The following is a 25,023-nucleotide window of genomic DNA, read 5'->3' as shown; positions in this document are numbered from 1 at the left end:
CGAAGGGCTTTGAAAAGCAAGCCATTTGCTTGAGACATCGCCTGGGACCAGGCACTCTGGGTCCCCCCGCGCACGCCTCACCAACCCCCTTCTCCCGCGAGCCATGGGCTCTTGGGTGCCAGGCACCCTCCCCAAGGAAACCTCGGGCACATCCCTCTGGAAGGGAAAGGGCTAAGCCCACCCGTGCCTCTTTTATGGCAATATACTGGTGCCTGCTTGAGGTTTATAGGCACACAATGTACGTAAGGGATGGCATAAGCACACTGAATACACAGTTACGCCTCCCAGCCCTATACGACTGATTAACTCTAGCACTCATTAACTCGGGAGAACCTGCTCTGGGGTCCCAAGGTCGCTTTTAAGTAGTTTGCTGCTGGCGTTTCTTCAGTAACAAAGGAGCAGCCGGACCCCGGTGGGAAGCCCAGGGGCCTCCTCCTGCTCCTGCTCCTGCTCCTGGTCCTGCCTGAGGGAGCCCTGAGGAGGCCGTCGGCCTCCGCCGGGGCAGCTCCTTCCCCCGCTCCGGCCCAGGCTTGCCGAGCGCGGCCTCCCCGCCCGCCGCCGCGCACCGCCCCACGCCGCTGGGCGGCCCCACGCGCGGCCCCGACCCGGCCGCGAACTGCGGCTCCTCCCTGCCCCCGCCCCCGGGCCGCAAGGCGCATGCGCGGGCGCCGCCGCACCTGTTGACGCGCTGTGTGGCGAGCGCGCATGCGCCAGCGGCGGCGGGGGAGGTGGGGCGATGCCGCGCCGGGGTGCGGCGGGAGCGCGGCCCGAGGAGCCGGGGCCTGAGGCGGCCTGCGCGTCCCCGAGGTGGCGGCGGCGGCGAGCGGGGCGGCGCGGAGCGTGGTGGGGCGGCCCGGTGGGGCGAGGGGTGGGCGCTGACGGCTGTCCCGCTGTGCCCGCAGGCTGAACCGGTTCTGCCCGCAGTGCGGGTGCGGCGTGGAGCCCGCCTTCCGCTTCTGCCCGGCCTGCGGCGGGAAGCTGCCCCCGCCGCTGCAGGAGGAGCAGACCGCGCCGGCCTCGCCGCAGCAGCCGGCCTGCAGCCCCGCGGCCTCCCCGCCGGTTTCCCCGGCCCGGCCCTCCGTCGCAGCGAGGCCCGGCTTCCGCTCGCCCCGCAAGGCGCGGCCCAGCCCGGCGGTGCCGCTCCCGGCGGCGGCGGTCCTGACGGACCAGGGCGGCAGGCGGTGGGAGCTGGTCCGGCTGCTGGAGCAGGGCGGCTGCGGGCTGATGTACGAAGGTGCTGTGGGGTCCGCGGCGGGCGGGGGGCCCCGGGCGGCGGGCGGGGGCAGGAGAAGGCCGCGGCTGTCGGGCCCGGCAGCTCGTAGGGGCCCGCAGCCGCTGTCGGTGCTGGGTGACGGCTCAGTTTAAATCCCTGAACCTCCGTGAGCAGGCGGAGGGGGCGGCAGCGACCGGCTGCCCGCGGGGCTTGGCGTTCCCGCGCTGGGCGTCCCAAGGCGGGTGGTAGCGCTGGCCTAAGGTGGGGCGGAGGCTGGGCTGCTCGCCTCCTTGACAGAACGCACATCGTCAGGGGCCGCACTTCCTCTTTCTGGTGTTCAGCTCCAAAACCTAAACGCTGCCGGCACCGTACAGCACTTCCTGTCTTGTCGGTGGTGTCAGGATTGACTAGTGTCAGGTCAGGACCCTCAGCCTGGTTTGAGGGCCAGAAGAAAGCGGTTAAGTGACCCGGGCTGCTTCTCAGCTCTTCAGTGACTGCTGATCTTTTCTCTCCAGTCTAGTTGTAAACTTCCAAAGGAAAGATTTTGATCTTACTCTCCATTGTTAACTTGGAAACTCTCTTCGGGAGGAATTTTCTCCATTAGCTTTGCCTGCTATTTGGCTTTAGGTGAGCTGTAGGGAGTGCTCAGCAAATGAATTGGGGCTGCCTTTCAGATTCTGCTAATGATCTGTTCTCTGCCAACCATCTTCAAAGCACCCCACTACTGTAGCCATGCCTAGATGCTTCTGTGACTTAAGCAGAACTGCACTGGAAGCATGTCAGGGCTGCGGTGCTTCTGGAGCAAGGTAAGAATGATTTTGTAGTAATCTGGGAAGACGCTGTCGCAGAGAATGCTTTGGCAAAGACCAAGTGAAAGAAGCAGAGGATAAGTAAAAGCGAGCTGCCCAGCTGTGTTTAAGGATGCAGCTGACACTGCAAGTACCTCTTTTCCGTGCTCCCTGTAACCACATCTGTTCCATCCTTCCACAGCACAGTCAGCATCTGGAACCTGTCCTTCAAAGCAAAGATACTCCCTCAAACTTGTGAGTTTTGATCTGTTTGGGTAAGGAATAGTGCGTAGTGTACTGTGTCCAGGGCCTGACCCGTTTGGCCTGTATGGCCGAGGAATTGAGAGAAAGTGGTCACGGAGGCTCCTTCTAGCTTAGGAGATGCATAGGCCTTCCTGAGAGCTTCATGCTTGGATTTCAGTAGCCGCTGACTCTTCCACTAAAGGTGTAAAGAAAACAGATAGGAGGATTCAAAAAAGGCATCCCTTCATCCTAGAAGGTTGCCTTTTCAATCCACCAAGCTTGGTAATCTCCAGCAGTGCGTTTGGTGGTGTGCGTTTGGTGGTGTAAGGTAGAGAGATCTGCATTCATTCATGTCAGACCTGCTTTTTCCCCCGTACGGCAAGTGCGCGCACACCCTGATGAGGTCTGGGGAAACTGGAGAGGTTAGAATTTGGTGGCTATGCGGAGGCAGCGTGATGAACCAGCACTGAGAGACTCTGTAAGGCCGGAGCACGAACTTAAATCCAACAGTGGTTATGGTTGCAGTTCCGAGCCAGCTTTCTGGGCGCTGGCCAGTAACTGGGGTTCTCCAGAAACGTGCTGTTTCCAGTAGCAGCCGTTCTGCAATGGCAATTTGGTTGACTGATTTTCAGTAACTCACAAACCAGAGCAGAAAGGCTGTTTTCTTTTCTGCTGTGGCTCTCGGGGCTTGCTTGTCTGTGGGAAGACCAGTAATGACTAATGGCTCTGTGGGGGGCCTGGCGGTGCCCACTCTTGTGGGCTCTTGAAAAATGACTCCCCCTTTTGTCAGAAGAGCCGTGGAAGAGGATGGAGATCGAGTGTTAATGAGAAAAGACAGCTGAGCGCCACAAAACTAGAACCAGGAGGTGGGAAACTGTAAGCACCTCTGAACACAACACTCCCACCTCCTCTGTTTTGTGCCTCTGGCGTCTTTTGGCGTTTTGCTCGGTAGTCAGACAGCGCAGCCCAGCCCTTGCGGTTGCAGAGGACTGTGGAGTGTGATATGGCACACGCAAGCATTTTGGCTCCCAGGTTTGGTGGCTCGGATTGGCTCACCAGGCAAGGTGCAGAATAAAATATCCTCTGGAACGTGGTCGTTTGTGTCATCTGGAGCCTGCTGATCCTCCAACGGCCTTGGCCAACTGTGGGTAGGGCCTTTGGTATCAAACCAGCCAAAATATAAAACTGCTGCCTCCTCCCATGCATAACAGCATCTGTCCTGAGTTAGCTTGCCATGTGCTGAGTATGTATATACGTGTGCACAGGCAAGTGCATACATACTGACTGCAAGCTGTGCATTTTGGGTCACTTGATGGATGCCAGCAGTAGTAAAAGGGCAGTAATGCTTGCTGATTTAAAAAGATGGATTGCAAGAAGCCAGCCCACTACCCAGACACTTGAATGACGCAAATACAGACTTTTTACTTGTCTCACTTTCTGACAGCTGGAATAAAATGTTACAGTTCTTTGTTGGAACTTGCCTGTTTGCAGAAATAACCTCACTGGTGCTGTGGATAAGAAGGTTGCCTCTGTTTTCTTTTAAAATAACAGCTTTGGGACTAGAGCTTGCTCTGGGTTGCCAGATGGTCTGCATTATCTAGATGCTTTTAACCCACAGACAGTTGTAAGTGGTAGTGTTTGAAATGTCCAGCGTGAGACAGCCGCTCCCTTGTTCTGTGCCGAGACTCAGAGTTTAGGTGGTTGTTAGGTGCAACGTTAAGTAGTGAGCCAAAAGACCTGAGCTCTGTTCTCAGCTCTGTTGCTGATCTGGTGTTTGATTTTTTGGGGAGGGTTTGTTGCTTTTTTAAAAATGAGTAGTGAAGGTTTTGGAGCAGTCTTACCCAAGTTTCCCTTTCTAGCACGGTGTGTGTGGCTGAAGTAACGCTCCTTCCTGTTCCCTTTAGGATGTCAAAGATGGCAAGATCTACAATGAACAGAACTTCTTCCAGCGAGCTGCGAAGGCAGGCACAGGTTGGTGCTTCCTGGAAGGGCAAAGACTAGGCTGCTTGTCAGGAACACGGGCATCCCTCTCATCAGTCCTGTGGGTCTCTCGGAAGGCCAGGCAAGAGTAAGCTCATGCACTGGTTGGTCAGTGCCCGAGCGCTGGGGAGTTCGGCCAAGAGCCTGCTCTCGCAGGAGTCTCTGTGTACCTTAGGACACCGCAGTAGTGGCATTCTGAAGCTTTCTTGCCTCTCCTGTGCCCCTTCCGCGGGCATTTCTGTCAGTTGCTGTCTGGTATTTACTCCATTGACCTAAAACCCTGAGCGAGAGCAAAGCTGACCAGAGAACATGTGTAGGTGCTTGAGCAGGGGTGATGGAAGAATTCACGTAAAAGCGACACTTCTGAGACGACTGTGAAAATCTGCTTCTCTGTCCCTCTCTCTCCCTGTTCTTGTTGTACCTAGCCCTGTAGCAGCCATGCGCCCTAGCCTCCTCTGGTATTTCCAGCATGCTTTCTGTCTTATTCTTGCCCTGCAGTGCTGTGCGCATTGACATGCCAATACCCCAGCACATCAGGCTGGCGTTTCTGGGACAGAACCAGTATGAGAGAGGCTCCCAGCTTGGAACTGCCCAGTGCAGAGCTGGCCTTTGGGGAAAGGGCATCCCTGACAGCGCTCCTTAGCAGCGTCTGCCGCACCCTGTCCTCTTCTCTCCCTTTCTAGTGGAGAAGTGGAAGAAGCGTCACTCTGTGCCGTTGCTGGGAATCCCCAACTGCGTTGGCTTTGGACTGCACGCAGACAGCTACAGGTGAGGTGGCTCTGTGAAGGGCACAGCTGAGCTTTTTGTCCACAACTGCCATCTTCTTGGGCTGTCCCTCTTCTCTCCTTGCTGTCTGCTATTCCTTCTCTCATTGTCCCCTGGGCTCCTGACCTTAGGCACTGCTCCCATCTCTTTTATTAACACGTGGTTTGCCTCTCTCATTATCTAGCTGAAGATGTCCCTGCTCCTTGGCAGGGGGGGTGGACTAGATGACCATTAAGGGTCCCTTTCCAACCCAAACCGTTCTATCCTGTTGCCTTCAGTCCTTGTGGTGTTGGTGAAGTCATTGCTTTTGCTGCTTCTGCCCCTCAGCCCTTATTCCTGCCTTTAATATTAATATGAAGGGGAGACTCAGACTACATCTGCGACACACAATCAGCATGTCTCTCCTTTTCAAGGAGTTTTCTGTTATCAAAAGTGGAACAAATGTTTGCCCAGGTCAACTTGGAGTTGAAGGGGGGGTCTGATCCAGGTGGACCACTCGACGAGTGTCTGTTGCAGGGTTTCCAAATCAGGTAGGTACTGCTATGTGCCCTTGTCTCTTGCAGGTTTCTGGTGTTCTGTGACTTGGGGCGAACTCTCCAGTCAGTCCTGAATGATGGCTTACACGTCCTGAGAGAGAAGGCAGCTTTTCAGATCGTAGTCCGGTTGGTATGTAGAGAACCAATACTCTTTCTAAGAGACTTTTTCAGAAAAGACCTAGGATTTTTTCCCAGATCTGTCAAAGGTGTTTTAAAGCTGATCCAGGGAGTTGGCTGGGGTCTCTAAGTAGCATTTCTCAAGCCTGTTTTAAACTTGAGTAGCATCTTTTGAAGCAATATGTCACTTTGAAGGAATCTGAGGTAAGGAGAATGAGAGAACCCTGACTCTTGAAAATTAGAGGCTGGGAGATGTGGTGGTTTTTGTGCTCCTCCACGCAGCTGTGGGGAGCTGGGGAAAGTCCAGCTCAGTGATAGCCAGGGCACTGGAGGAGTCTGCGTGGTTCTGATATGCGTGCCTCTGCTGTTTACTCCTAGCTGGACTGCCTGGAGTACATTCATGAAAGTGAGTACGTGCATGGGGACATCACAGCTGAGAACATCTATTTGAACCCAGCAGATCTTGCGCAGGTAGGGAGCGGAGCAGTGCTGCAAGGAAAGGGCAGTGAAGGCTGGCTTGTGAAATGGGATGGAGCAACACCAGGTTCCCACTGCTGGCCAGGGGAGCAGTGCTCGGGCAGGTGCTGTGGCGCAGGATTGCAGGCTAGGCTGCCAGCAGGCTTCACACCTGAAGGAGTGCTCATGGTGCCTTAGGTGTCACCTGAAATCTGCCACAAGGAGCAGTGCCTTTCCTCAGGCAGGACCTTCAGGCTGCTGACTGGAGGAGGCAGAGTAAAGGTACAGGCTGTGGACTTGGCCCCAGCAGTAACACTCAGATGTGTGCTTCTTGGTATCTTCTAGGTGACCCTAGCAGGCTATTGCTTTGCGTTCCGTTACTGCCCAGGAGGGAAGCACGTGGCTCAGCAGGAAGGCAGCAGGACCCCTCATGAAGGCTCGCTAGAATTTATCAGTCTGGACAAACACAAGGGAGCAGGTCAGTCTGTTTCTGACAGAAGCCAGCAAAGCTCAGCTAGAGCTGCTGTTGTGGCAGTGCTCTCTGGAGCTAGGACTCCTCGCTGGCGTTTCTGTTCTTGCTGCTTTCCAGGCATCTGAGTGCACCTGGAAGCAAGTTCCTATTTGGGCTGTTTCCTCTTGCCTCTCTCTGGGATGCTGTGGTGGGACTTGCTAGGTCACCCAGCGACTGCAGTGAGAGGTGCGGGGATGTTCCTGCTCCGTCTGGAGCCTTGGCCGCTACAGGCGTGCGAGGAAGAGGAAACGGCTGCTTCGTGCTGGCTCAGCAGGGATCTGTTTCAAGCCAGACTGGATCCCTGCCCAAAACAGATTTGCAGCAGGCTCTGCTCTGACCTTGAAGCAATGAGAGCTGGAAAGGCATTGAAATTAGCCGGTTCCTCTCCTGGTTGGGGTGTGACTGTTCTCTCCCAGTGTTCACACTGGGCAGATCTTCCTCCAGAGGCTGGGAGGTGATTACTGAACTGTGCGAATTGCCAGGCTTGCAGAAGTACTGGTATCCTAGAGCACATCTTAATGAGTCTCTTGCATTTCTTTACTTCTGCTGTTTGGACTGGTGCCTGTTTTACAGAAGGGGCACCTCAACTAGAGACTTCCAAGGTTGTGCAGTGAGTGCTGGAGTCCTTACTCGCCTTTGGAGGAGAGGTGCCAGGCTAGGTCTCTTCTGGGATGGCTCACAAACTCCGTTTCCTCACACGTGAATCTCTCTTCCTTCCCATCAGCACCATCTCGCCGCAGTGACTTGCAATCTCTGGGCTACTGTCTTCTGAAATGGCTTTGTGGCTTCTTGCCTTGGTCTGAGGAGCTGGACAAAGTTGAAACCGTGGTGGAGAAGAAGGAAAAGTAGGAGAAATCATCTACTGTTTTGGGAAATGCTGAGCAGAAAACGGGGAGGGAGGTTTTGGGACCAAAGAGAAATCAGTTGGTCACAGTACACTACTGGGACGTGGGTAAATCCCACTGGAAAGGCTGAGTCTGGCCAAAGGGTGTTTGATGAACCCTGATTTCTGCTCCGTTCAGAATGTGGCCATCTAAATTCAGGCTTTTTTATTTGTTGCCCCTGTTGCCAAAGAGAGGCTGTTCAGGTGCCTGCTCCACTGCTTCTCATCTGAGAGCCCTCTGCACTGGTCATTCCAGGTACAGACGGGATGTGAAGTGCCTTCTCCGACTGTGCTTCAGGCAGCGCTCCATTCCAGGTACGGCCTTGCACTCTGTGACACTGGGACTTGGGGAAGGAGGACTGACTGTACTGGAGCTAGAACCTTCTCTGCACTGTGGTGCTAGGCCAGGATGGCTTCCGCTGGTGACAGTGACCAAGCATTGCGTGGTCCAGTTGACAGGCTCCTCCTGTGCACAAATCTCTCTTCTTTACAGCAAACCAAGGAGGGCTGCTGCCTATTTTCTGTGTTCATGACGCTTGCTGAAGAGGCAAGTGTTCTGGTGGCTTGAGAAATGCTGTTTGGGGCTAGAGGTCATTTCCCCATCCTGGTTTTGAGCTTCCTGTTATCTTTGGTTCTGTTTTCCCTCTCTGCAGCTGGGTGAAGCATCTGCAGGGAGAGGAGCCTGAGAAGGCCACGTGGCAGCTCTGTAAGGACACGGGCGTTGCTGTGCTGCTCCCTGCAGTGCTGTTCCTTGCTTTGCAGATGCCCTGCGGAGCTATCTGCAGCAGGTGATGGCCCTAGAGTATGAGGAGAAGCCCGACTACGAGGCCCTGCAGCAGCTCTTCAAGAAGCCACTGGAGAAGATGAAAGCTTCAGCTTATGACTCTGTGGATATCAAAATGGTGCCCTAAGTGCGTAGTGGCCAGTGGTTGAGGTGCAGCAGCACAAAGTGCTTGTCCCCCTGTACTGCTGGGCGCACAGGAGCAGCACAGCGCTGCTGACCTGCTCCCGATGCCCTGGGGTGCTGCAGGCAGCAGTCGAGGGAGGACACAGCAGGGTGGGCTGTGAAATCCCTCCGGGTGAGACCTAGGGCTTTCTGATGTGCAGAGGGAGCTCTGGCCCTTCAGTGTTCCCAGGCTTAGCCTGAGTTACACTGTATGTTTCCTTGTGGTTTTTTTTCTGGAAATACTTGTCCTTGGAGGAATACCAGGGTTAATAAAGCAAAGGGTGGACAGTGTGCAGGGGTGTGGAGTTGCTAACAAAATGCAGATTGATGCATTCTGGTCCTTTTAAAAAAAAAAAAAAGACAGGAGCCTCTAGGCTCTCTCTTTTTCTTTTCCTTTTCAGAAAGCATCTAGCTCTGGTTTTACTGCCTCAGGCTGGTGGCAGTAAGGGGTGGCTCTCTGAGCCCAGGTGCTGTTTTATCCATGAGGCACCTCCAAGATTGAGGCTTGCTACAGACATGTGGTTTTAGTCCTGGCTGCGTCAGCCAAGGCCACTAGCTTAAGCAGCAAGCCCAGGAACATGCAGCTAGCTCCTCAGCACCTAACGGACTCTTCCTGGGAAGGAGTTCAGCTGATTAATGTTCCTCTCTTGGGCCTTTTCTTTCAGATCAAGAAGACTTGCACAGGAAAAGAGTTCAAAGTTCCAAAGGCTGTTCCTGCGGATATTTAACTTTTACCTCTCTCTTTTAGAGTTTTTATAACTATTTTCTTCCAACTTTAATGTGATCTAATGCTGAGTTTTGAGCTGCTGCTGTAACAAGTTAATGTGAAGACACCCCTGGATGTCAAATCATTGTGAGCAATAACTGGAAAACTGCAGTGAAGGCACTGGCAGAAGGTTGAAGCCTAGCACAGAAAAACTAAAACAGGGGCTCTTTTTTAAAACCACACTGGCAGTACCTAGTTTTTCAATAAACTTTGTGGACAAGCACCCAAAGCTGCTCTTGTTTTTCTGGCATGTTCAGGGCCTTTCTGGAGGCTCTTTCTGGGGCTGCTGTAGAGTTGTGATGGTGATTTCAGCCCCATACTGCTTGCTATGCAGGGTCTTCTACCCTACAGGCAGTCCCACCTGCAACTTAATCCTAAGAACCTGGCTCAGAGCTACACTCTGACTTCATCCCCAACCATCCCATCAGTTCTCCCAGGCCCAGGTCAGTGAAATAGGTGGGTGAGATACCAGTCATTGAAGTAAGACAAGGAGCCATCTATATTAAAAAACCATTTTATAAAATAGTCACCACACTGTGTGTATCTATCTGAACTGTTGCCGTCTGCCACAGTAACTTCTAAAACAAAGGAAGAGTTGTGGAGACCGGTTCCAGTGTTAAATTCAGTGATGGCTCCTGGAAGTCTTGTACCTTGGCATTTCAATGCTCACTGCCTGTTTATACGGAGAAGGCTGTTTTCCTAACGTTCACAGGCTGAAGGAGCTTTAACCCAGGCTTGCTAGGCTGAGGTCAGTGTAGGCTGAGGAAGGTTTCTCCCAATTGTCACTGAAGCAGCACAGATTTCAGCGTTGGTAAGAAAATAAGAAAAGCACACGCTGCCCTTGCCGATTAGGAGCCAGTAGCGAGGCTTAAACAGGGGCTTTCAGTACAACAAGCTGCCCTTACTGCACTGCTGCCTGTTTCTAGTGTTCAGGTGATGTGTGCTTTACTTGAGGACACACATTAATGGAAGTAGCAAGGAAAAGGAAATTGAGCCCCTGGCTGGAGGCAGCAGTAGAACCACGCTGTTCACAGATCACCCGGCTGGTGTGCTGGGCAGTGAAGCATTAAGGCACAGAAGGATTTTTCTGGTGAGGAAAACATGGCAACTAGAGCCTGAGGCCAATGGTGTTTAAAACCATCTGAGAGGTAGGTAAAAAAGAAGCTCAGACCTGCAGTGAGCCTTCATTTACCTCTTGATTGTATCCCTAAAAACCTTGTATCAGTGCAGCAAACAGTATATATTTTTCTATATATAGAAGGAAGCATGAGCTGAGTGAGACAGTCCACAGCCAGAAGAAAAAGGCAGCACAACCTCAGAAAGGTCTTTCAAGTGGAAGAATTCAAGCATAGTGTTACCTCCAGTAACTTGAGAGCCAAAGTCAATTCCTTTTGTTAATAGTGCCAGGCCTCACAGCAAAGCGAGGGACAGGACAAGTTCTTTTCCATCACCAAGGTGTAACTGGTGAGGTATGACAAAGATGAGCTAAAAAGTTTCACATGTGGAGAAGAATCTTAGTTTGCAGAGGATCAGACAATAGAGAATATTTAAAAAGGCAGCTCTCAAGGAAGAGAATACTTTACAAAAGCAGCTATCAAGGGAGGAATGGCCCAGAAGTGAGCTACAGAATACAAGCTAGGCATAGGCAAAGTTGAGGGGAAGGGCTCTTTTTGGAGGTATTGACCATTATTCACTATCATCCCTGTATGACTACACCAGAAATCCTGTTCCTGGGAACCCTAGAAAAGTAAATGGCATGAAGAAATCAGAGGCTTAAGAAGCCCAAGTTCATCCTTTCTTCACTGTGTTCCGCCACATTTTTTCGCTTGACTTGCCTTCTGTCACTCTTGCCGCCGCCAGGCCTAGCGCAGCCTGGCTGTAAACGTTCCGGGCAGGGAGGCAGGCACGGCTCCTTGTTCGTGGCACTGCCCAGAGGCAGCGCTGAGGTAGGTTTGAGAGGGGCTGCGAGGCTGCCTTCCGCAGGAGGCGTACGGCTGGCACTGCTGATGGAACAGTAGCCTGAGCTCCCTTCCAGGTTGGGATTTTTTGGGGTGAGACAGGCTGAAAGGCTGCGAGCGTCGGCTGGCAGCTTAGCCTCCTTCAGCGGTGCCGCGCGCCCAGCCCACTCTCCAGCTAGGTTGTCTTCGTCACTGGAGTCCTGGCAGCAGTGGTCCGCAGGATCCATATAGACCACCGTCACATCTAAGATCCCACTGGGACCTGTCACTGCGGGATGATAAAAGGACAAAGTTAACTTTGATTCGGGCAACACCAAGCGGGCATTCAGCACAGAATCAAGCAGGAAAAAAAAAAAACCCAAACCAAAAAACACAAGCGAGAGCATAAACCTTATGTTTACTTGCACATGGAGGCAAGGGTAGAGCACTAAGTTCACCCTCATTTCAAACAGACTTCATTTCCCCCCCTCAGAGTGTTTGGATAGGTACCAAGAGCTGTGTAGAAAATGAACAGCCAGCCCCAGAGTCAGGCAAACAAACATATAATACATGGTGTTTCTAACAGTGGGCCATTCCCCACATCTGGTCCACTATCAGCAGCATCTGAAAACAGTCTCACTCTGAAACACTGCGCAGCTACAAAACCCTTCATCACGGTCTGAAGCAATAGACAGAAAAAGGACATATACCTCTAAAATAGTTTAACAATTATAAGCACTGGGGAAGAAGGAGAGTTTTTCCAACTGGTCTTCAGCTGAAAGTTCAGGCTTCTGTTGCCTGAGAAACAGTTTTAAGCAAAGATGAAAAGACAGTTCTCTCTCGTCTGCTTTTTATAAGGAGAATAAAACCCTCACCATCTCCCTCTCTCTCGCCTTCGCTTTCCTGATCACCTTCGTAACCAGAGCAGGAATCTAAACTCCAGTCTAGGAAGTTATCTAGAAGACTTTCTTCCTGGGTGGATAGCTCCGCTGTGGGTGTAGTCACAAAGCTGCCTCTGTCATCCTGAATGCTGTCTTCCCTCCTCCTGTAGAAAGAAAATGCAGAAATCCCACATTAAAAGCCAAGTGGTCTTTTCTGGCTCTTTTAACAGGTACATCAAGGTAATTACAGGAAAGTGAATCATTTAAGAATGGAACCCGAGGATACCAGAGAGGAGGAAAGGCTCACACTAATCTTCAGAGACATTTACAGTGATGAATCATACTGGCCTTTTAGTTCTCTTTCCAGAGGGAGAGCTAAGGAAAGTCTGAATTTCCACCACATTCGTGTGCAAGGGACTGGGCTCCGGATCTTCTTGTTTCATACCCAGCGATGAACAGAGCTGGCTGTAACTCATCATCTGAAAACCAAAAGCCAGTCAGAATTAGACTGCGCGATTCCCTCTGCCAGGAGGCCATTTTTCCTCTATTTTCTAGGAGGAACCTGTCCTGTGAGTTCTTCTCACACGTGCTCAACAAGAGCAATTACAGTCCCTCCAGACCAAGTTTAAAGGCTCTCTTCTCCAGAAGTCTAAACAGTTAGAACCAACTTCCCACTATTTGCAGTTCACCACATCTTGCCGTACGGCAGCTTTGCTGTGGGCGTCACGCATCAGCAAGTGAAGACAAGGCTCTCACTCACCTGCTCTTTGCCTATTTCTTCATAACGCTCATCTTCAAATCGTTGTTTCATTGCAGTTAAGGACACCTGTCTATAATCCTTTGGGACATCGTCATGGAAACTGGACAGAAAGATTAAAGCCCCATCTTAGAATGGATTATATGAAGCAATGTTAACAAAACCCACCAATTTAAGTAGTTTCCCTCTGTTTGCCCCAGCTCTGTGCTAAGGAAGTTGGTGTTTCAGCAGAGCTGCTATGCAGCTAATCAGGACGCTCGGTTTCAAAGCATGTGAGCATCTAAATCCTTTTCTCTTCCTTGAGGTAAACAAGATATTTGCCTTGTACTCTTTAAAAAAAAAAAAAAAAAAGAGCTACTTTTGCTACTGGAACTCCTTCTGAAGCTCACCAATAAGTCAGTTGTAGTCTTCTAAGAACAGTGCTGTTTGGCAAGCTGAAACCTGTTAAGCCTTGAGAAGCATCATATTTTCTGTAACCCAGGGCCACTACAAGTTGGGAGAAACCACACAGCTGTCCCTGAACTGGCCCCTAGGCCTTAGTCCCTTGTGATGGGAGGGGCATGGCCGTTTCCCAAAGCCTCATCCTCCATTGAGAAGGGCTGACTGTAGAGATGCAGCACGTCTGCAAGAGCTGGAATCCAAGCATTTACGTGCCCTCCCAAGAGTTCCAAAACTATTACCACTTTTGGTGGAGGTTTAGCACACAGGGCAGCAGGTCTTCAAGAGAGAAACCGGTACACTCAGACAGCTGGCTGGTCCAGGGCTGTGCTGGAGAAGAGAATATGTATTACCATTTCACAAAGCTTAGTAGTTCTGATACCAGACAGATTATTTAATGGGATCAATATCATGATCTCTACCAACTTATAGAATCACAGAATCACAGAAGGGTTTGGGTGGGAAGGGAGCATTAAAGCCCACCCAGTCCAACCCCCCTGCCAGGAGCAGGGACATCTCCAACCAGATCAGGTTGCTCAGAGCCCCGGCCAACCTGGCCTGGAATGTTTCCAGGGATGGGGCATCCACCACCTCTCTGGGCAACCTGGGACAGTGCTCCACCACCCTCAACATAAAAAAAAAAATTTCCTAATATCCAATCTGAATCTGCCTCCCTCTATTTTAAAACCATTACCCCTGCTCCTGTCACAACAGACCCTGCTGAACAGTCTCTCCCCATACTGAACAGTCTGCAGACATTTTCAAGTTCACAACCAGCTTCAAGGATAGGTATAGCTGCCAAACTGAAGTTATAGTCAAGTAGAGAAATCTTCAGTCTCATTTAAACACAAAGCTTGCACAGTCTGATGCCAATACTCTTGTTCATCAGAGCTATTAGGAGGTAAAAGAGACAGAACTCAACTCTTCATTATGGAGTCTTACACCTGAAGTGTAAGGATATCTTGCCTAAAGACAAAGTAACACCAAAAAAAAACCCCAACCAAAACCCCCTCCCTGAAAGGACGAGGCAGGCTGACACACCGTGCTGCAGCTCCGGGGAAGAGGCTGTTCCCTACCTTGCCTGTGCAGTATCTTAGCCAGCAGCAGTGCTGCGGCAGCCAGCCGGGCTGGGGAATACACACAAAGGCTGGTGTTCAAGAGGGACAGTTCACAAATGAAGCTGTAAAGGTGAAGAGTTCTTCTCTCCAGCGAGACCATGTTTGACAGTACTTCTTTGTAGTCCACAATCGTAGGTATCTAGCCCACAAAGGAGAACAGAGGTTGGCAACACAGGACAAGCACCGAGTATTTAGAACACAGTTGTTTATAGAGATGCTGCTTTCACTATATTAAGGTTTTTTGTTTGGTTGGTTTTTTAACTACTACGCTGTCATTGAAACATCTTCCAGTGAAAGAATAAATGGCCTCTTAAAACTTAAATTTCAATTTCTACAGAAACGCAGAGGATTTTGCACATTTAAGAGCATGCATGTATCTGTATGCTCTTAAATATACATGGTCTCCACAGCTGATTGCGAACACTTGCATGAAAATGCAATGACTTAGATAAGGAGAAGTGCTAATTCCATAGCAGCCCAAGGGGTGAAATATTCTGTCCACCTTCCAAACTCACCCTTATCTTTCCTTCTAGGGCAGAAATGATCTCACCCATCATTCTGACCAAGTCTTCATATTTATACGTGTTGTCTGTTAGCCACACAGCTTCCCGTATTGTCAAGATCTCCTTGCTGATGAAACTGCAATAGTAAGTATTAACTGTTAACCCCAGAAGAAAGGGAATTCATGCACCTGTGCACGAATGTTTTTGTGGCAGATAAATGCACCCAAGATGACCAAAGAGTTAAACAACTTTATAAGGTACGTTCCCAGGTACAGACCAGGAAAGAAAGAAGAGCAGCTCTTCATTTATTTCACCTTTAAGCTGGAACCACCTACTAGAACATTCCTAATTCCTGATTTAGGAAACCTCTCCTAGGTTAAGACACAAGATATTAAGAGAACTAACACAGAAGACTAACTTTCCACCACAGCACGCTGTTCAACTGAGTGTAACAGACTAAACTAGGCAACAACACCACTGCAGTTGTTCTTCACAGGGTTACTCATGCTAATATGGCATAGAAGGCTTCAGTTGCTGATGGAACGCGTTTAGACTAATCCACCACTATGGAGCTTTTTCATTTTCAAAAGCGTGTGCTGTTGTGTCCCGTTTGCAGAGATTGTGAGTGTTTGTATGTGAACACAGTTCAAGCAGCAGTCCTCGTAGAGGGAAGCCAAAGACACTTTCCAGTATTATTAACAAAGGAGAAAAAAAAAAAAGAAAAAGCTTGAGCTGCAGAAAGGAGTGTGAACGGTCACAACAAACACCTCTGTTCATCAGTCAGAACCCCTACCGTGTGCAAATGACCATGCAGGCTATTCCCAAAAGCTGGAGTCGTGCCCGAGGTACAGGTCTCAGCTTCAAATAACGGTCCACACATCCCACTGTCATATGAAGGCACAGACTAGAAAAGTCTTTCATGGTAGCCACTTCTACCAGCCAGTCAATCAGGATGTACCTAGACAGGAGACACAATCTGTGCAGTCAGAAGCCATTCAAACCAGTGCTCAACACCCTTCCCACACCTAATTACTGAGTCCTTCTCCACTCAAAAGTTCCAACCAAGAAATCCAAACAAAAGAACAATGACATGTTGCACTGAGACAAGCATTTGCAACCAGAGGGCTGTTATCCTCTAAAGGGTCAATGGTCTTAAGTCCGTGAAATGGAATGAGAAGCTAACTTGTAATTAATAGGCACTTGCCCAGGGAAAGGGGTAGGGCACAGCAGTTAGGAGGCTGAAGGCCACCTAAGGTAACTGGAGAGTAACTACACCTCTGACAAGTCAAACTGTGCCTCTAGTTCTTGGAGACCTTGCTAGTCTTGGCAGATGCAAGAACTTACAGTCCAGAGGAAACCTGACTCCTCATTTCATTTCTTCATCGGGGCTTGAAACAAGGGCTCTGGGACTTCCCCTTTGCAGAGTGTCATGTGTTTCTCTGATTGCACATTATGCATCATAGAAGAGTAAAGAAAAAGATGCCACCCTCCAACAGAACTCATTCTAGATGTTTCCCTCTGCAGATGTAGACAGAAATGGGCAATGCTTTCTGCTTGACTCCCAGATAGGACCTTTTACCTCATTATTTCGTTCATTCCTTTCTGCACCGTGAAGATACTTTGCTTGCTGATAGGAATGGAAGCTTGAAAGATTTGAGACACTGTTTCACTGGAAGATTTTGCTTCTAGTCCTAGTTGGTTTCCATTCCCACAAGCTTTGGCTAAAGCTATCTGTAGCAGAGAGAACACAAAAGAATTGTGGGGTGGGTTTTTTTTTTTTTTTTGTTGTTGTTTGTTTTTTTTTGTTTGGGTTTTTTGTTTGTTTTGTTTTGTGGGTTTTTTTTTTTTTAACCAAATGCCAACTAAAGCAGCACAGAATGATCCTGTAATTTTCCTGCTGAAAACACAGAGTGAACACGTTGAACTACTTGAAAGGTAACAGAATTGGTAGTTCTTAGTTTGGCTTAAATGTTGGATGCACACATTATTTGTCAGTAGGCTTTTAAGTCCATCAAAAGACGCATCCTTACTCAGACTGTACCACAGACATGCAGTATTTTCCAAAAGAGGGGAATCTGCAGAGTAAATACATGCACACAGATAGAGATATTATTCAGCATTTTTCACCCTGCTTCTGACGGGAGGAATCTAAACCTACAATAACAGCATAGAAAAAACCAAATACAGGCTGTTTTCCTGGGAAAGGTCAGTCTTACCTGTGCTTCCCAGCAGCCCTTTGCTGCATAGTCTCGTAGCTTCCTGAGGCTTTGGAGGTTTCTGCCAGGGTCTGACATCTACAGAGAGGAATGTAAACAGATTTCAAAAACCATTACCCTTACACAACGAACAGAAGGATTGTAGTATTAATATCTAGAGAAAACACACCGCCGGTGGGTACATCTGTTATTTCAGCAATAATAGATGCGTCTCACCATGACCACAACATTGTTTTAACAAAACTTTCTTCAGTTCTTGCCCAAGGTCTCCCAGGAACTGAGACAGGTCACTCAGGATTCCAACATGAGAGCTGTGGCAGATCTATTAACGACAACGCAGGCAGGCTCCCCCTGCATCTCCCTAGTGAGCCACATGATCAGCAGCGCCTGTGCTATCAGTAGAGTCAGTATAAAGGAATTTCTGCTTGAACCTCGGCTACAGCTGCTCATAGATTCACTCACTCTGAAAACTAAGGCAGACCCAAAGCTCATGTGAGAGTTCTCAGCGCTCTCCTTGTTTATGAAGAAGGCAAGCTCTAAGGAACAGCAATTTCTTTCTGTGTACATTCATTGCACATAAGAAAGTTACAGTTAAAAAGTTTCTTTGAGACAAAAAATTGCTACTTACAGCAGCCTTCCTGTCACTTTCCCAAAGGAGGTAGGAGCTGTTTAAACAACCCTGCTTTGAAGATTCTTCAAACATTTCAAGGGATTCTTTTCTTTTTTCTTCATCCTAAGAAAAAAAGGCATGATTGTATTTTTGCTGTCCAACCTACTGGGTGCCAGATCTCAAAACTTCAGAAACTACAGCACAGCTCTGCACTGAAAGCTACAGAGCAGCATCAACCAGTTGCGAGTTCCCTTCAGACTACGAGGGCTGCTCGCACATCCACTCAGTGCTGCCATTTGAAGATCCAGGCTCAGGAAGCAGTTAGCAGTTTTCCTCAGACAGACAAAAGCTTTTTGGCTTGCTTGGCACTGATTTTTTTTTTTTTTTTTTTAAACATGCATTATGACAGGGAGGCTTCCTCTGAGACTTGAATACACTGCAAGCCCATGATCAAGCCAAAATGAATTTCACTGTTTGTAAGATTCAGTAAACTAAATTGATAACGTTCCTTCAAACAACCAGTAAATGAAACTAATGAGAACAGAAATCCCTAGGCCACTTGAGGAACACAAGAGCATTTGGCTGTTTTGTTTTCATTTGTTTGTTGGTTTTTTTTTTTAAAAAAAAAAAAAAAAAAAACCAAGGTAAACAGCATTAGCATCACCAAAAAAAGTACCCAGACACATCAGATGAGAAACACTGCTCACCTCGAAGAGACTCAAGACCTTAGCCAAGCAGTGGAGAATAGATCCTTTTTGAGCCTGCAGAAAGCATTAAGATAAAGCATTGTTAAATATAAACAAAGAACAGCCGCTGTTTTTGCTAGTAATTCCAGACTACAATTTTGTTTGCCGTTCAATCATTCCTCCTCCTCGCTTTTCTCAATGTTTTCTTATCTCTGAGATAGCACTGAATCTCTCAGAAGTGGCAGTACAGGCCTCTGGCACTTGTGATATACCAAGCGTAGTTTGGCAGTAAATTAATTAGAATGATTGATCCACAATCATTTAAGCAACAGGAGCATAGGAGCTCCTTTGGAAAACAAAAATATTTTTTTCCAAAAGAACTAGATGCAGCTACTAGCCCACGTTAAAGTCAAGGGTGGAAAGGAATCTTACTTTCTCCAGCTGACACTCTGCTTTGAGACTCTCGTAGACCACAGCTTTACAACAGCTTCCACTCAAGGACCAGGGAGGACGGATAAAGAGCCAGATAAATGGGGCTGCGCACACGTTCAGACGCTCCGCCAGACTGAAGAAATACGACGCCTTTAATCCATTCACTTCTGCGCGACCCTCGTCGGAGATGGACACTGAACAAAACAAAAAGCCAGAAACAATTTAGAGTTTATTCACAACGCGTGTTTGGAGTCTAGTCAAGCCAAGACAGACAACAGGATACAATCAGGGAAAGACTGAACAGCGTCTTCCCTTTAGAGCCCTGAAAATCATGGAGATGGCAAAAGAAGAAAAGCCTTACTACAATCAGTCTTTAGGAACATATAACCCTAAGTTGTGGGAGGAGGATTGTGCAAACACCAGCACTCAAAGCAATGTCACAAGTCACCTGCCTTGCCCGTACCCTCTGCAGGGAGGCGCCTCTCTTAACTGTCAGTCCCTTCTGCTACATTTATCGGAGTCGGTAAGTAGCCAAGTTTGATCAGAAGTTTACAAAGGATAACTTCTAAACATGTTAAGCTAAGCATTGACTTCCTTTCTAAGAAAGTTGTGCGCTATCCTGTCATTTAACACCTAGCCGCTTAGCGGCCGGTGCTTAAGCTGCACTGAAAGTTAAACTGAAGGGGTGGGTTAGCAAGCGAGCCCTAATCACCCACTGGAGGCAGCAAGCTGGCTCTGCACTTCGCTGCTGTAGAACGCGGGTACAAAAGCATCGGTGTTTGAGATACAAGAGAAACAGCTTTGTAAGCAGTCAGTAAGAGTGCCAACTTTCTGTCGAGACAGTGAGTCTGATCTGTATCTATAAATAAGCCTTTAGCTCATCAACATTTCCTTCTGTCGTCCCACCTTCCCCAAAGACCCCAGCAGAAGCTTCCACACTTACAGCCTTCATTGTACAGGTACGCTATCCCCAGCTTCACAGCAGCTTCAAAGTTACCCCTTTCGGCAGCCCTGGACGGAAACAGAAGATACTCCAGGTTGAAGTCAGTAGGTGCTTCCAGGCCCACATCTTCAAAAGAGTTACTGTACTGGAGGCCAGGCTGTGAATTTGCTGATCACCCACCGTAAGAACTATGTGCTTTCACTACGGAAGTTAAACCTAAGTTATGCCGAGGCTTTTCTTGCCACAACCCTTTCACACGCCAACGTCCAGGAGAATTTGACAACTCACAGCAACTGTTTCCCACTCCCATGCAACATCCCCAATGCCAGAATGTGTTAGCACGTGCTGGTACTCGTACCCTGAAGGATACGCACATCAAGCCCTCGTGCTCCTCCCTTCAAAACCGATGTGCATGTAATACCCAGAAAAGACATAATACGTGCATCAGAGCAGAGGCAACAGTCAGAAGCAAAACAATTAGTGTGACATTTAAACTGACTGATCACCTTCTAATCAGAGAGATAAAAAGATGCTCTCCTTCCTTGTTAAGCTGATTTATCATTACCTGTTCAAACTTCACTCATTTTAATATGGAATTTTTCCTATTTTTAAAGATACTGGCTTGCACAAGAAATGACCAAACCAACTCTGACTTAGAAATAGGGTTGTGCTCTTGATCCTGTGATCTCGCTTGCACATTCATACAGATACACCACTAACAGGTTTTAGTTAACGTGCCACGTTCCAATACGGAACACTGCTGCCCTGAAAGAGAAACCATATGCCACGGGCCCTGCTCAAGTTATAAACTGCAGCTTAGACATGAAATCAACAATTCTTCATCAACCTAAGCAAAGAGTTCTATAAAAAGGGACAGTCAGATCCCCCGCTTACAGTGAAGATTGAGTGGAATTGTCTATCTGCTTTCAAACATCCTCCCCTACAACATCAGGTAAACGTGATTCTTAAATCTTACCTTTCAAACATCTTCAGGTTGTGTGGAGAAGGCCATATTTCTTGGAAACTCGCACATGCCCAAACACTAGCATGGTTATCCACAAGGTATTTAAGGTGTGAGTGCACCTGCAAGAGGGGAGCGTAAAATAATAAGTACTAAAATAAAGGGACCAACAGAAAAATAGTTATTTGCAATCAGATTTTAGATGGGTAACTAATTAAGCACAAGTTAATCATGACTCTCTTCCTGCCTAACCAACAGTAAGGCAAAGGTGCCAAACCAAACCAACTTGTTCAGTCCTGGTCACCTGGCAGGACAATTCCCACAGAAGATTTACAGATTTCACACTGCTGCTCATCTTAAGCTCAAGTGCTGAGAAATGAAACTGCAACGGGGACAGCAAAAATCTAACTACTGCATCTATTCTTTGGTTTTCTTCAGGTTCATTCTGACACGAGACGCCGGCCTTTTCCGTGTGCAGTCCTGGCTCCTAATGGCAGAGAGCAGCTGCCAGGCGCAACAGAGGGGAAGCAGCAGCAGACTCACAGCTCTGAGCGAGAGGATGTCCTCGGCAGGAAGGCCTTTCAGAACGTGGAACAGAACATCCTCGGGCAGACTTAACAACGTCAGGACTCGGGGCCGTTTTCTTATCCTTCGCTTTGAGGGGAAGGAAAAACACCTGGAACATCTACAGTGAATCACTGGAAAACAAGAACACAGGACACCTCAGTCAGGGATGGAGCAGTACGAGGAAAAGAGGCAGCACAGAGTATCCACATACGGAGACACACGTTTGCTTGAGTACCTGCTTACTGCAGCACAGGACACCTCTTCAAACAGATTAATTAGAAGGATTTAACCTGTGTCACATAACGCTGTAAGAGCAAGCCACAAAGTGACTCGTTCAATTTAGTCAAGTGAGTGAAGAGGCTCAGAAGAGTTCATGGAGAACTCCTCCGCGCACTAACTCCATCGTTGGACTGTGTTGAGTTAAACTGTCACTACTACAACTTCATTTACCTCCCCCACCCCCCAAGTTTTCCTTCTCAATTGACAGCAGTCCTTTAAACGTGGGCAGAGAGATGAGGAAGCGGAGACCCACCAAACCAGCCCAAGCCAAAAGTCCGTATTTCTAAGCAGTCAGCTGCTGCCATGGGTGGTCATGGAAGATCCAAGAGCCAGGAAGTCCTTTTTTTTTTTTTTTAAGTTTCAGCATTCATAGACTAAAGCATCACCTACATCTTCTGTTCCTTGTTAAGACAGAGTTTACCCCCACTGCATTTGCCAAGAGAGGAAAACGATCTAACAGATCAAAACCAAGAAGAGTACGAGCAGTGCTTGCTGGCAGCGACTCGCACCTCATGGTAGAAAGCCCAGTCCCTTTCCAGCTGCTGGGGACAGGGCAGTGTTTGGGCTGCTCCTAAGAGCCTGGCCCCCGCCTACACTCAGGAGCCCCAGCACCCACAGCAGTCTGACGAACAAACAGCAGAAATTCACATCAGTGAAAGGTGCCAGAAGGAAAAAAACCCCACATTCCCCACCTCCAGCCTGCAAGCGGCAGGGAAGGATCACCCTCAGAAAGCCCCGTTTGGGTAGGAGGACCCGAATCAACCCCGGTTCATGCTTTAACTTTCGGAGCCCTGCCACACAGCAGCAGAGATGCCAACACTGCTCATTTCCATGCCAGTCTCTTACAGCTCCCAGGAGCGGTCAACACAAGCAACAGAGGCCCATCTCTGAGCAAGAAAAAGGCTGAACATTTCCTTTGCAGATGACATGAGGGCTCAAAAAGTAAATTCTGAAGTGAAAGCTTGAGTCCCACAAATTAAAGGACCACGTAAGGGCCTTTGTCTTCATTAGAGAAGATCTCTTGGTTGTATTTTTAAAACTTGGTTTAAGCCTTACACAAAGAGGAAATTAATTTACTGACTTTTTTCTTAAATAGTTTAATAAAAAGACAGACTCCACTATAGAGTCCAATACTGTGCAACATCCACGCACCAGCACTGCTTACCCTATTTTCACTGTTTCATTATTAGTTTGAATATTTTTTGACACAAATGACAACAGCAGAGTCAAGAGAGTAGTGTAACACCTGTACCAAACCACTCCGTATTATCTATGAAGCAGACCAAGTCAGAGCTGCGCAGTCTCACTAGATTACAGGGGCAAAGGCACAAGTGAAGAGAACGACGCAGCTCTTGAATTTTTTATGATGAGAGTAGAAGGCGGCTGTAAAGTCAAGATGAGGATAGAGAATTTTAACGAGGCAAATATTTTAATCCAAAAATACTGTTTTCCTCTTTCACCTGCTCTTCTACTTTAGGTGTTTAACACCTGGTTATAACCTAACACATGGAAAACCTCATCATCTTATACTAATCTCCAGTTCTTCACGCTCAACTTCAGTGAGAGGTCGGAGGAGCAATGCATTGCATTTCTCTTTGAGAAGATAAGAGCAACAGCTCTTTCCAGCTGCAGATGCAGTGAATGGAAAAAAACCCTATGGACTGGCCAGTTATACCCTCATCTCTCTCCAAGCGTGCCAGCCGACACAACCGGGAGGTGTCCAGCCTTACGGACTGCGTAGCCAACGCCAAGTTCACAGCCGCTTCGTTCAAAGCGAAGCTGCTGCATCAGACTCAATCCTGTAATGCAGGTTTTTCGGTTTGCAAAGGGAAGGTTAGTTGGGTTTTCAGCAGGATCCTTAAGAGGAGCCTGTAGATTCCTAAGGAGCCCATGAGCCACCTGTGCTAACGCAGGTTTTCCTGTGCCTACGCGCTGTTCACGTCCTTAGCACTTCAGGTTCAACAGAACGAACCACCAGCCTGACGCAAAACAGCGTCCAGTCTCTCTCGCTGGTAGGACGTAACTACTTGCTACCTGCCTTCGGTTAAAAAGCTATTCCCAGGAAAATAAAAACTTTTTGAGGCGTGTGAGGCAGAATATTGCTACCCTGCTTATCCTCTTCCACTTTCTGGAGCAAACTTCACTGTCACCACGGAAAGGAAATGGATTTCTACCCCGGTGTGCCAGCGAAGCCTGTACGAACACCCGAGTGGCTCAGGAGCGCGGGGTAAGGGCGCAACTCCGGGAAGGGAAAATTCGGTTTCAAAAGACGGGAAGTGGCACAGGGAAGTTTCCAGTTTGCCGTTTCACAGACTCAGAGCAGCCTGGGCTGGAGGAGCCCTCTGGAGATGGCCTCCAAAGCCCCCGAGGAGGGAGGGAGGCTCCACCGGCCACCGGGGCCGGCGTCAGGAGCAGAAACCGGTTCTGACGGCCGAACGGGGTTTCCCGCCTCGCTGCCCAGCCAGCTGAAGGGCGCCCTGTGCGCTACCCCGTCCTACACGTTCCGCACACCCGCACTCCCAACGCCGGGCTCCGACGTTAGAGGCGGGCAGAGCCGTTCCCGAAGCGGGAGACCCCGGGATGTCCCTCCACCCCAGCCCCGGGGCAGGGCCCGCACCGCCCACCGCCCCCCGCCGCCGTTCGAATTCCGCGCGCGGGCGCCAGAGCCCCGCCGAGCCGCCGCCGCCCCCCGCAGCCGTCGTGGTCCCCGGCAGCCCCTCGGGAGCCGCCGCGGTGCCCGGGCTGGGGCCCGCTCCCCCGGGACGCGGCCCTGCCGCCCCCACCGGAGCGGGGCGGGGGGAGAGGCGGCGGCGGAGCCCCTCGGGGGGACGGGGGGACGAAGCGGCCCCGTCCGCACTCACCGCCCGCCTTCATCGCTGCGCGCCCCCGGCAACCGAGCGGACGCCACCGGCCGCCGCGCTCAGACCGGCGCCGAGTGAGGGGCCCCGGGGCGGGGGCGGGGCCCAACCGGCCGCTGGGGAGGCGGGGCTTCCCGCTGGAGGACACGCCCCTTCCCCTCAGCCACGCCCCCTCGCCGCTCAGCGAGGGTCAGGGAAGGCGAGTGCGCCGAGCTCCGCCCAGGCCACGCCCCCCGAGGCACCTCCCTGGGGCGGCCGGAACTCCGCCCGCCCGCCCGCCATAAGCCCAGCTCTCCTGAGCGACGCCTACTGGCCGCGCGCACTTTTTTTTTAAACACAGCAGACTCCGTGATTGGCCGGAAGGCCGACGAGAGGCGGTGCCCGCCCCGCCTCGCGCACCCTGATTGGAAGCCGAGGATGCGAATTCGAATTGGGGCAGTTGGCGGTTCGAGCATCTCGCGGAGGCGGTGGCTGCGGCGCATGCGTACAGGCCAAGGACCTCTCCCCCCTCCCAGTGTGGGGCTGTTGCCATGGCAGCCGGGGCCGGCTGCGCGCCCGCTCCCCCGCGGGCCGGGGCCGTGTTCCCTCCGGCGCTGTTACCGGCTCCGTCACCCCAGGGCCCAGCGCGGGGGC

At 50.0% G+C, this 25,023-nt stretch overlaps 2 protein-coding genes across 3 annotated transcripts; one reads left to right on the top strand and one right to left on the bottom strand.

The window, feature by feature from the left end:
• Positions 1-726: 726 nt before the first annotated feature.
• Positions 727-9,427, top strand: VRK3 (VRK serine/threonine kinase 3). The gene is made up of 12 exons (XM_086759481.1): positions 727-807; positions 903-1,234; positions 2,204-2,256; positions 4,149-4,215; positions 4,908-4,992; positions 5,553-5,655; positions 6,021-6,113; positions 6,444-6,576; positions 7,334-7,454; positions 7,749-7,807; positions 8,255-8,403; positions 9,104-9,427. The coding sequence occupies exons 1-11, from the start codon at positions 737-739 to the stop codon at positions 8,401-8,403; spliced, it is 1,266 nt and encodes a 421-aa protein (XP_086615607.1). The 5' UTR covers positions 727-736; the 3' UTR covers positions 9,104-9,427.
• A 178-nt stretch (positions 9,428-9,605) lies between these two features.
• Positions 9,606-24,473, bottom strand: CCNF (cyclin F). 2 transcript variants are annotated; one of them, XM_086759467.1, is made up of 17 exons: positions 24,394-24,473; positions 21,230-21,384; positions 20,702-20,808; positions 19,726-19,793; positions 18,783-18,976; positions 18,372-18,425; positions 17,683-17,787; positions 17,055-17,132; positions 16,418-16,569; positions 15,632-15,796; positions 14,851-14,974; positions 14,294-14,474; positions 13,460-13,547; positions 12,783-12,882; positions 12,371-12,501; positions 12,017-12,186; positions 9,606-11,430 (listed from the first exon to the last, which is right to left on the bottom strand). In XM_086759467.1, the coding sequence occupies exons 1-17, from the start codon at positions 24,404-24,406 to the stop codon at positions 10,970-10,972; spliced, it is 2,346 nt and encodes a 781-aa protein (XP_086615593.1). In that variant the 5' UTR covers positions 24,407-24,473; the 3' UTR covers positions 9,606-10,969. The 2 variants fall into 2 exon arrangements, with proteins under 2 accessions (XP_086615593.1, XP_086615595.1); XM_086759469.1 differs by lacking the exons at positions 19,726-19,793; positions 20,702-20,808; positions 21,230-21,384; positions 24,394-24,473 and adding an exon at positions 19,611-19,652 and having other exon boundaries at positions 9,608-11,430.
• Positions 24,474-25,023: the final 550 nt, after the last annotated feature.

The sequence above is a fragment of the Chlamydotis macqueenii genome, chromosome 15 (genome assembly GCF_036417535.1).
Source record: "Chlamydotis macqueenii isolate bChlMac1 chromosome 15, bChlMac1.mat, whole genome shotgun sequence".
NCBI classification, from domain to species: domain Eukaryota; kingdom Metazoa; phylum Chordata; class Aves; order Otidiformes; family Otididae; genus Chlamydotis; species Chlamydotis macqueenii.
Note: the sequence above shows the minus strand (reverse complement) of the source record. Positions and strands in the feature narration are given on the sequence as shown.